The 12,005-nt window shown below is 41.7% G+C and overlaps 1 protein-coding gene across 1 annotated transcript in view; it reads right to left on the bottom strand.

Moving 5' to 3' along the window:
* Nucleotides 1-10,534, bottom strand: part of GABRB1 (gamma-aminobutyric acid type A receptor beta1 subunit) — a 90,532-nt gene extending 79,998 nt beyond the window's left edge. The window contains exons 1-3 of the mRNA XM_030449955.1: nucleotides 10,056-10,534; nucleotides 9,903-9,989; nucleotides 9,754-9,835 (exon numbers count right to left, since the gene is read on the bottom strand). Coding sequence (XP_030305815.1) covers nucleotides 9,754-9,835; nucleotides 9,903-9,989; nucleotides 10,056-10,534 — 648 coding nt within the window. The remainder of the gene's footprint in view (nucleotides 1-9,753; nucleotides 9,836-9,902; nucleotides 9,990-10,055) is intronic.
* Between the last annotated feature and the right edge of the window lie 1,471 nt (nucleotides 10,535-12,005).

The raw sequence follows: 12,005 nt of genomic DNA, 5'->3' as shown, positions 1-12,005 counted from the left end.
TTCATTACTGGTGCATCTTCACTGAGATCAGTGGAACTTTAAAGGACAATGTGGGCCAAGAGCTTCTGTGCTTCATGTACTTCAGAAGAGCCCTTAGGAGCTGGACATTCAGTGAAAGAACAGATAATAAATGGGAATAAATTTGCCTCTATCAAGATTTCATGTATCTATGTTTATTCTACAGCATTTCCATAAAAGATTATTCACGAGCACATACATACAGCTACGTATTAACTAATTAAAGTGTTTCAACCAAAGTGTATGGGCTCTAAATTGAGTTTTGTTGCCTAAATTTTGTCCAGTTTTCTGCTATACAGATCTTGAATATTGCAGTCTGTTACAGTAATTGCTTCTGTAACTGGAAAGTATGTGAAATACTGACTTTCCAATTGCTTGGACTAGTAAGTGCAAAACAATGCATCCTACTGAGTTTATTGAATTCATAATGCAAATTCAGAGCTCTGTGGTTTTTAATCCCTTGCCACAATTTTGTGCTGAACTCCCCAACACTGTAATCACTTGGATGAGAAATAAAGCAGCTAAGGAATGTAGATCTACCTGCTTTAGTAGAAGGTCCCTTCTAGACCCACAAACTTCCTTGGAAATACAGCAAACCTGAAACTTATAAAAAATGTCGACTGCGTTGTAAGGGAATTTGTGTAGTCCTATAAAAACTATTCTAAAAAAGAATATTCCTTTTTTAAATATGATGAGAAGAATTAGCCATCTGTCATGACAACAGCCTGACCTGATGGGCTCTGCAGAGTAGCAGTGAGATCAGGGGGGTCCCTGCTGAGCCATCAGTCCCCTCCTGCAGAGTCAGGTGCTGACATTGCTCCCTGAACATCACGTTGTCATCACTGCCTCCTTTTGTACTTGCTTCTACAATTTGGAGTGCCAGTGTTGCCTGGTTTTCCAAGTATGACCTGTGCAAAAGTCACTGAAATCATAAAGTCCGGCAATAAATCAATATAATAAACTTGCCTGAAGAAGACATGTCTGCATCATCTGCAGATTAGTATTTAATTATTGTTTATTAAAAAATACTTATTCCCAAGGAGATAACTCCTTAATAGCTGCTCTTGCTGCAGGAGGAGAGTAGATATAAGCAGGAGTATTACCTTGAATAAAAGTGACTTGTAAACCAATTTAAAAAAAAAAAAAGTCAATTTTCTCTTTCCTTTTGAGAAAGAAAAAAACCTCTTAATTGGACAATTTAATGAGCAGTGTTCCCAGATAGTCATTTTTTCTGTGTTACCCTCTGAGAGAAGGAGGCAGTTCAGGAGTTGACCAATCATTTTAATTGGCTTCTGGCTTCTGCAGATGTAAAAAACAAACACCTGACACTGAAGACACTGCTGGCTCTGGCTATTCTGCTGCTCTTTGCAGGTGCTGTACTAAGGTGCTCTTAATGATGAGCTGAAGAATAGATATTAATAGTCCTTAAAAAGTAATTTATAGTATGCATTGAATGTATGTTATTTTACTGGAGTGTTTACAGGTACTTTGAAGGCACTAAAATGAAATAATAATTAAAATCCAAGGTGTTTCGTGGTGGACAGTGTAGCAATAGTACACCCATGTCACACAGCCAAATACCCAGTGACCAACACTTAGAGTGCAGTGTTGTGTTACTCATGAAAACAGTCTTGACTCTTGCTATTTATGTCTCCTCTTGCCTATTGCTCTTCTGGGAGGTACAGTAGTATTGCTTACAAAGCATCCCTGCTCCTCTACGAGATTGAGATCAAACCTAGAGGAGAGTGGTTGGACATGGGCCACACCTTCCTATTTTGTCTCTGGCAGTGGTATTTCCCTGGTCCTATCCAAGGGGTAGAACAGTCTAAACTGCATTTAGGATTACAGGATCTGAGGGAGGAAACAGTGAAAGGCTTGAGCTACGGTAAAGTTTCAGTATTGTCATAGTGAAATGTCCATTGGGATGAGACAGAAGGAGGTGGAATTTTTTGCTTCATATTTGAAACTGGCTCACTGAATTGATCCAGTGCAAAAAATTTCTTCAAAGAGCAGCTTTCTCTGATAGACCACATCATATTAGTGAATCAGGATGACTGCTGTGAGTTGAATGGTTACTACTTTCTTATGTTTGTCTTTGTATTTTCCTGAAATATGGTAGGCCCTTTCATCATCTACTTTGTGCTTACCCTGAGTTTTCGCTAGGAGTAATTAAAAGGAAAGAATGTGTTATCTAGAATATAAAAATTCCTTAGGATCTCAGAAATTCATATCCCCAGCTTGCTTCTGGAAAACAAACTTATTTCTCTTACCAGTGGGAACTGACAAGATCTATATTCAGGATTCATTTCCAGTTTACACCACAATGACAATGTATTTGCTCCCCATTAGTTTAGGAATCCATGGAGCATTTAACAAGCTGTGAAGTCTGTCATTGCAGATTTGATTTCCAGCATGTTATTGATGTTTTGCAGCTTACTTTTTTTTTTTTCCTTAGTTGGTACTGGCACAGTGGATAAAATGAACTCAGAATTTTCAAGTGGTTGTTAATCCCATGTGTTGTTTCCTTCCCAGGAAGACAGTGATAAAGCTGCGCTGCCTGTGAATAGATCTATGAAGCCACTGACTTCATCCATTTCTCTCCTTAACCAGTGTATTCTTTTGACCAGTGAATGGTTTTCAAAACTACTGGTTAAAGAAAGCATAAATGATAATGGAAGAATGCAGAATAGGATGTTATCATTCCAGGCTTGGCTATTCTCTCATGAGTAATATCACAGAAAACGATAAGGAAACAAAAGGTTTGAGACTAATGTTAACCGGAGAGCTGGTCCGGTCCTGCAAACTGCTGAGAAAACTGTTAAGCTGGTAAAGCTAATATCCACTTAATTTTACTGGTGTGAGACATTTTATCCATTAGCATACTCACAGAAACCAATGTGACTATCAGCATCTAGGCTCCTTGGATGGGATCAGATTCTTCAGTGCTTTGTGGGAATCAAAGCCTAGAAGCTCCTGAGATCCACCTGCAGCTGACTGCTACTCATGTTACTTCAGCTACACTTAAACATCTCTCCTGGTTAAAAATATGCAGAGGAATTAACTGCACTCTTCCTTTAATATGATTAACATCTTGAATAATATTTAGACACCGTGTATCTGTTTCTACAGTTTTAACTTTGTTAACTCTTCAGTTTTTTCTATAGGCAATTAAAAAAGACATGAGAAGAATTCTTCTATCTCAGCCAAATGGACTGATGAATTTTAATGGAGAACATTTATTCCAACCCTTAATTAAGTTTGGTAGTCTGAAATCATTAATCTTTGCTTTGAAACTATGTGCTTTATAGTGAGCATTTAAAGCCTTACAACTCAGTCTTGCTATAGGATGAGTATCAGCATGATAATGCAGCTTTCTGGAATCTGCTTTTGTGTCCTTTAAATTATTTTTCCTTTGTTCATGACATAACACAAACCATTAAGGATTTGCCCCAGCAGAAGATGGAGCAAGCCACAGTCTGCCACTGTTTGGGCCAAGAGCAACCTTTTAATCTAGAAAGGACATTGTGAAGCTTTATGAGCAAGAAATCTAATCTACCTTCTCCAGCCCATGTAGATCTTACTACAGAGCTACTGCTTGAAGAATGAATTGAAAAAAACTGCATTATCGTGTTACTGCTATTCAGTGACTGCTACCAATTTCCTTGTGAACATATCTGCAGTAGTTTAGCCCTTGAAGTGAAAATAATTTAATTTTAAAATGCTTTTTGGAGCACTGCCAGTTACAGGTGATATTGTATTTGAGGAAAGAGGAATTCTGCAAACATGAAAGCGTCTGCCTTTTGATCTGAATTCTTTTTCTAGAAGAAAAAAATTAGTCTCAAAGAGCATTAAAGTAAAAAACTTTGTGGTAACCATCTCAGACTCTTATCACTGGCTAGATGCCCTTACAGTTGTTTATTTCAGGCTTTACTGATGCTTTAAAATACAGAATGGTTACATGGATGGGAGATGAAACACCCCAGAGAATTCTTTCAGGCAGCTGATACTTGGTATATAAAGATCAACAAAGTACATTAGCTGGGGATACTTCTGAGTGATGGATATCTCTGGGTTTGATTAACAGTTTCAGCTGTTGTCCCAAACTACTTGACATACCCTGAACAGAACAAGTCTTTCTGGTGCTAACACTGGGGCTTATTACTGTTCCTCTCCTGAGGCTGGGATCTTTCCCAGCTTCAGGGCAAACTGGTGGAGTGACCCTCTCTTGGTTGCATATCTTCAGCTCTAGGTTTGAACTCCCCTACAGTGAATTCATGAATACAGCCTACAAAAGTTAATGAATACTTTTTAGAAAACAGAGCACAAAGCAAAGATGACTGAAAAAAAAAAGCCCTCTAAGTTTTGCAGACACTTGAAATGTATCCCCCTTAGATCTCCTTATGAAGAAAACACTTAGTCTGAAAGATTCTGATTTTCCCTCCTTTCCAGAATCCAAAGTGAAAAGGCAATGCAACTGGGAAAAATGAAAGCACAAACTTTCAGTTAATCCTCTGCTCTGTATTACACATGTACACAAGAAAAGAAAACCTTCACATTCCTGGAAGAACTTACGGTTTCGTATCTTTTTAGAAAGCGGTTATTTTGGGGGAATGGGTCTTTTGTCCAAATTGTGGACTGTTCCAATATTAAAGAATCATCTGGGACTCTGAATGTTTCAAAAGGTTTGTGCCACTGAGCTAACAGACCACAAGCTGCAAGTTTTCGGCAGTCACAGCAGTGGTGGTGTTTGATGTGGGTGCACAGAACAGGCAGTGCTGGGGAAAACTTCAGATTTTCTCATCCATATACCAGGAAGATGTATCCTGCCGCAGGTATGTCCCTTACTCAGTGACATCCTAGACACCCCAAACTGGGTGCCAAAGCTGCCACTAAACAGAGAGAGAGTGTGACAACTTGCCCATTTCATAGGCACCATTATGACATGAGGAACTGTAGACTGGAAGAAATTTTTGAAAGTTCATCACAGTAATACCACCTTATTGCAGACTTAGAGTTGTGCTGTTTGGGTTTGTTTTTTTTTTTCCCCCTCCCTCCATGCTCAGAACAAGCAAGAAGGTAAGAAGGAGCTCAACAAAAAAAAGTTATGTTAAAAATTCAACTGTCTCTGGTAGTTTTCAGTTCATTGTTATCTTATGCTATTCTGTTACATCCTGCACAGGTTATATCATCTGGCTGGACTACAGATGTTGTCAGGATGCCCTGTCTTGTGAGCTGTAAAATCTGGGTTAAATTTTTAGCCTGACAGGCATCATACTTCCATGATTTTTAAGGTTTAAAAGAGCTAGTTATGAACACCCTTCATAGAAAAGACCTGATTCTTTTATTTAATGTTAAACTCTCAGTCTCCCACAATGGCAACTCTCCCAATTCTCTTAAATGTTTCTCTTTCTAGCCACTGAAAGTGGCTCATTCTCATTTTGCAGCTTTTCTAAAGAGCTGATAAGCTCAGTTCTGACCTGCTTCTGTTCAACATCTTTCTTGCATTGGCTGGGAGGTTAGCCCAAAACTGAACGAAGTACCTGGATGTGGTCCAGTGAGTCCCAAGCAGAGATAATTAGTTCCCTCAACCTGTGCTCAACTGGCTCTGCTCCTCTTCATGCAGTTCTGGACATGGATGTCCTTCTTTACTGCTTTTTACAAAACAGAGCATATCCTTAACATGCCTGAAACATATTTTGTAGATTTCTGCCATTTTTTGAGATAAGTTGAGCAGTTAGACTGGTGAGAAACACCAAACCTAAGCAGACCCCAAAAGAAGTAAAATACGTAAGCACTGTTATTTGGGAAATGACTCTGTGGAAGTTCAAGCAGAAAAGGCATTAAATATTCTAGAAAGAGACACTTAAGATCAAGAAGACTTTTTCTAGAGATCATGTGGGAGTAGACGACAAGTTTGGTTTTAATTTTTTCACACTTGCAGAACTATTCACTACCCAAACTGAGCACAGGAAGATGTTCTGAAATAATATAGTTAAGCTTCAGACAAAGAACTGTTTATAAACTTCTGAAGTAACATGTATGTAAACTTCTAGTACATCAGAAAATGCATTTCTCTTAGGTTCAAATTCTAACGTAAGATAGTGTTTCAGCAATAGGGATGGGACGAGCCCTAAAGTAAGAAAAAAAAAAGATAAATACTATATTGCCTCCAGAGAAAACAAAGTGTAGGAGGAAAAGGACCTCTGACAACATGGGCAATTGAGCTTCAAATATTGTGGGGGACACATTATTCTCCAAACCAATGACAATCTGCAGTCATGACAGAGCAAGGGATCAAACATGAACACAACTTCATCATCCAGCATAAGTCATGGTGTCAAAGATGCACCAAAATGTAATGGTTGCTTCTATGTCTAATTCCTTATGTATAATCACAGGGGCTAGAAGGATTGACATGGAGTATGAGAGCGTGGTATCGTGAAATGGATGAAAAAAAAAATAACCTATGCAGCTGACTTATCTATCACTTTTCCCTAAAGGACATAAAAGGTGAGTGGTTTAACTTAATTAAATTCTTTCTGGGGCATAAAGCGATGATCCAACAGATTGGGATGCTGACAGCATAAAAGACCAACTAATTAAGGAGAAATCTAGAGAATCAGGTAGTGACTTTTGAGCAGCAGGCAACAGATGAGATCCTGCTTCTCTGCAAGATTAGAGATCTGTGAGATGAGATAAATGTAAGAGCTTTGAGTGAAAGTGGCTTTGGGTGTAGAGAAACTAAAAAAAAAATACACTTCTCCTGTCAAAGAACAATGAGGCATTCTTTCCATCTTTTATTTAGTCTCTTTTTTGCTGTGACACAAAAGCTTCAATGTGCTATCATACAGAACAAATCTTTACTATAAGTGCAAAACCAGTATGGCAGGTCAGTAACAGTGTTCCCCAATACTAAACAAGCTTTTTTTATTTTTGGGGGTTTTTTTTAACTGCTCTACAGAAGGCTCTTTATCATGTGCACTGATTTTGAAAACATTAAATGTGTATGCTACCTTTTCCTGACTATTAAGGTTTGACTACTTGCTCAGTAGGAAAAAACTTTTAGAGAAATCTGTCATGTACTGCATGTGAACTTTTCTTACAGAGTCCAGATACTTTACTGTTTCCTGATACCTACAGAAATATAATAATTGTTTGCTTGTCCTGAAGCTTGAAAGTAGTTATGAATCATATATACAAGAAGCACCTTCTGTTAACCATGTGAAGGTATCAGAGTAAACCAAACAATTCACAGCACAGCAACTGAATAGCTCTAGCCATAATATGGTTCTTAATGAACTCTATATTCATGTAAACATCTGATATATTTGTAAAGGAACTCTGCCATTGACAAAAGATAGCTGAACAGTCATTGCCTGAGAAAAAACAGAGTGTCACCTTGTACCTACAGTTACTGTAGCAAGGATGTGAAAATCTGGCAGAAACAGATTAAAATTTATTTCATGGTATATTAGGCAGGAAGTATGGTTAGAATCAGGCAACAGTCTTAGGACTTCTACATTCAATTTCTGCTTGTTCAAAGTCTGACAAGCTCTCTCGCTTATAACCTGCAAAAATCAATATATGATAATATATCTGATGCTAAATGGGAGAGTCAGGAGAATGAGTGCTTCAATTAATCCTACTGTAAAAGTTGGTATGGCAGCTCATCACAGTATTATTGAACTACCAAGTAGCTATAAACAGTGCTGTTTAAAGAACAGAACAGATGAAGACTGGGTAATTGGGGAAAATACCAGAAAGGTTGACTTCAAAGCTGTGCAAGTCTCAATTCATTAACTGAGTGAGTAAAGCATGTCACAATAGTTTAGTATTTTTGAAGAAGCTGGTAGAACTAGGCAAGCTACTTGAGCAGACATTTATTACTGATGATGTTCACAGAATTCCCAATAGTTCTGCTCTCTATATTTCAACTTTTTACCTGAGGACTGGATTTCCTTGGATATACAAATCAGCTTGTTCACTTGGCAGACAGCCTACATGCATGACAAATTCTCAGGTAATGCAACAAAGTGGTACACCTCCTTCATAGCCTACGTTTCTGTATGTGTATAAATAAATCTTTACTCTTATTTAATCACTGAGGTGAACAGAACCTACCTGGAAGTAGCAGGATTTGGAAATGCAACCACTGCCTTGTGCCACTGCCACTGCAAATGGTAACATCCACTGTCCTCTGAATTAATGGTATTTCAGGTTCTGAGACTTTGCAATGCAAGTTTTGGACATTTCAGAGCAGGTACTTCAGTGTTTGCTGTGCTTGGCTTTTCCGGGGTGTACCACTTTGTAAAAGTGACAACCCGATTACAGGGTGGTAGAAGCAGACTGGAGTTGGTGTAGATTTGGTCTTTGTCTTTCTAAGGTCTATTTTCAGTTTTCTCTGTGTCATCTGCACGATCCGTAGCATGCTCTTACCTGAAAACACAATACAGTAACAGGAATTCCAGGAACAGAAACTTGCAGAATGTTGTCTGTGTGGTACCAGGACTTTGCAGAGCCTGGTATGCAACACACAGTATGACAAAGCCTCTTTCCTCCCCATTCTGCCAAGCATATTCATAAACAAGTGTCACAGGTACTTATGAATGGGAACTGTGTATATGAACATACAACAATCTCTGAACAGACCATTTTAATGACAACTATTAACTAATATACCAGAGGAAAAAAATCCCTTCTTGGGGAAGTTACTTTGGACAGGCATTTATCACCTTTTTTTTTCAGGGAAATAAAATGCTGATCAAGATGGAAATGTAAGGTTTCTAGCTTCTTTTAACTAAACAAGTGCTCCCCTATGGCACGAAAGTACTGTAGATTTTCACAAGATCAAACATTAAAAGAGTGAGAACGACATGCCCATGGTGTATAGTAACCCAACATAATTTTGTAGAATGTTCAAACTTGTAACTGATTTTTCATCTTCTTCTGGGAAAAGGCTGTGAGGCTTTATGAGACAAACACCATAAAGACCCAGTTTTGCTATTTAAGCCTGCATGTCTATAAACATTCCTTTCAGCAGCAGAACTGAATGAAATGCAGTATGTTTCACACCTGTAGCAAGGAAACTCTTATGATTTTATAGCTGGACAGACAACATCCTCATGTACTTGATAAGCAATGCTGGGATTACTTTCCTTCTACAAAAAAAGAGCATTTTCCAGAAGCTCTGTTCTCTTTTTGCACCCTTTACTCAATGCCACTAGCTTGTAAAGTGTCTAACTCTTTAAATCATTTAACACAGGAAAATGTCCATCTGCTGCTACACTTCAAGAAACTCCAACGTTTCCGGAGACAGCTGCGCCTCTGCAAAGGGCAACCCAGTGCAAGCAGCGCCCAGAATCTCAAACCTGTGGCAGGTAATTTGATCAAAGCAGGGAGCACATCTGGAGCCCCAATTCAAGCACGCAAACCTTATCTCAACAACACAGAGAACTTTCTCCGAGAAGCCGCGACGTGCTTGCCTATTTTACAGCGTTTGGTCTCGACGGGCAGATAGTCTCCTCAGCAGCCGGGAAACCGACAGCTCACAGCTCGTCCCCATGGGGCTTGTGCTGCTGAGAGGGACGAGCTGCTCCCCGCCGGGGCGCAGGGCTGTCTCTGACTCCGCATCCGCGGAGCTGCGCGCCCGGCACCGCTGGGGAACAGGGGGGCTCCACGGCCGAGGCCGGGCTCGGCGGGGAACCGACGGCAGCTCTCGGCCCCGGCGTCACTCACCATGTTGATTTCCGAGACTACGTCGATGCCGCCGATCTCCATCCGCATGCCCACATCCACGGGCGGACCTGCGGCGGAGGGGCTGGGGAGAAGTGGCGTTAGCCGGCGGGGGGGCTGGGGCACGGGTCGGGAGAGCGCAGGCACCTCACCTCCGAAGTCGGAAGCGGATGCTGTAGCCCTGGAGCAACCTGTCCGCCGTTTCCTTCACGTCGGGCAAGTTGCTGGGCCCGGGGCCGCTGCGGGAAGGAGCACGGGCAGGGCAGGGAGGCAGCTGGGCGGCCCCACGCCCCGCCGGTGCTCACCTGCGCGCCGCGACCGCCACGGCCGGCGGCGGCAGCAGCGGCAGTGACAGAGCCCATGGACCCTGCCGTCTCGCCGCCCCCGTCCCAGCGCCTTCCGCACCGCTGCCCCGCGGAGAAAGAGCCAGAAACTGCAACTTGGTGCGGAACGGAGCAGCAATTCCCCACAGCGGGACGCATGCGCGGAGCGGGGCGCAGCGGCCCCGGGGAGCACTTCTGCCCGCTGCGGCTCCTCTGTGCCATCCCCGCACCGACCCTCCAGGACCCAGCCAGGCCAGGTCCGACCGGAGCGAAGCAGAGCCCGGCCCGCAGCGGAGAGGCTGAGAGCGGGAACAGGAGCCGGCGACGGGGCCGCCCTGCCAGGGAGGGGCGGCGAAGCCAAGTTCCTGGATGGGAATAGCGAGATCGGGAGAACCCGAGCTGCCCGGAGGGGACGGCACTGCCCGGGTGCAACCTCCCCAGCTGGGGCGCAGGATCCTCATTCGGAGGAAATAAGTAATGTTTGAGGACACGTCTCTGTGAAAATTGACACTGATAGGATCTGATGTTAATGATAACAAATAAGGGAAATCGGCAAATTCGAAAGAAATTGCCCGTTTTGATGCAAATAGTACTTAGTCCAGGTGTGAAGGCTGCACTCCTCAGCGATCCGTCGCTGCTCCGCGAGGGGTTTGTCCCTGAGGCTGTCCCTCTGGCGTACCCACTGTGCAACATGCAGGACATTGTAACAGGGTTTTAGTTGCTATTTTTCAGCCACAGAAATCGAAGCGTTTAGAAGTTTTGGGGAGCTTGTTTGTTTTTTAAGACTCCGTGAACTGCTGCTTCATCGTAGCTTAGAGCAGGATTACACACTGACTAATTGGAGCCCTGTGAACAATTTATGTCATTGCCAGTGCGTCTGTTTCCCTGCACAGGTGACATCTCTTTCAAATTCAAGCCACCTCATCTGTGGCTCCATACTGCTATACAGTACTGCATGCGGTGACCTTCGGATATGTAGCTGATATTTTGAGGCTTGTACAGTGTCGTACAGACTTATTTCTGAGAAAAGTCGGATTTTGCTGATGCTTTTGTGGTTGAAATATGCAACCATGTTTTGGGAAATGCAGGAAGTACATAGTTTGTGACTTAAATTGTAATGATAATGTTGAATAATTTAACTATGTATATTTCTGTGGAAATCTGTTGCTCTTAAAGAAGCAGCACAGCACACTTGCTGACACATTACAAGAGCCTCTCACACAGCTACTTCTTGTAACCTTGACAATACATGCTCATGAAAATCATTGTTTTATTAGTAGTTTGTTACACTGTAGTGAATGTTTTCAGTTGCCTTTGAGGACTTATACTTTGGAAAAAGTTTTAAAATGTACTAATCAGCATTAGTATATTTTAGTAGTGTTTAATTATAATTGGTGCTGCTTGGCAATAGCACTTTAAAAAAATTCTCCCCCATACAAGGCTGCCAAAAGGTATGTTTGTTTAGAGTTGTATCAAGCGTAGCCATAATAAAGCTGCCTGGTTTCCCTCACTCCCAGGATTAGGATTTTCTATGTGCAAGTAGAGTCCCATTTTACTGCTTGATGCTGTGCAGGATTATATCCTGTAGCTTTGTCATAAGACATGTAAAAGGCAGATATGCCTGTTTGAAAGGGAGACTGCTGCTCTCTCTGGCTTGCAAAATCCATCTTAAAGCATAAGCAAAGGGGGTTATTCTATATGAATTCTTTATTTTCTTTACATTTCAGTGCAGCTTTACTCTGGACTAGCTGCAGCTGTAATCTGGTCCCTGTACCGAATGCTATGTTTTAGGTGAAATGTTTTATGTGCATTTCTGGAGTATCTCCATATAGGTGTAAAAGGTGTGAACTAAGCTTGCCCTACAGGTCTCTTGCCATTAGGGATGCCTTAGCCCAACAAGTGTACTTCCAGGGAGGATGAGGCTGTTCTCCT

Source organism: Calypte anna, chromosome 4A (genome assembly GCF_003957555.1).
Source record: "Calypte anna isolate BGI_N300 chromosome 4A, bCalAnn1_v1.p, whole genome shotgun sequence".
NCBI classification, from domain to species: Eukaryota; Metazoa; Chordata; class Aves; order Apodiformes; family Trochilidae; genus Calypte; species Calypte anna.
This window is presented reverse-complemented; position numbering and strand designations above follow the sequence as displayed.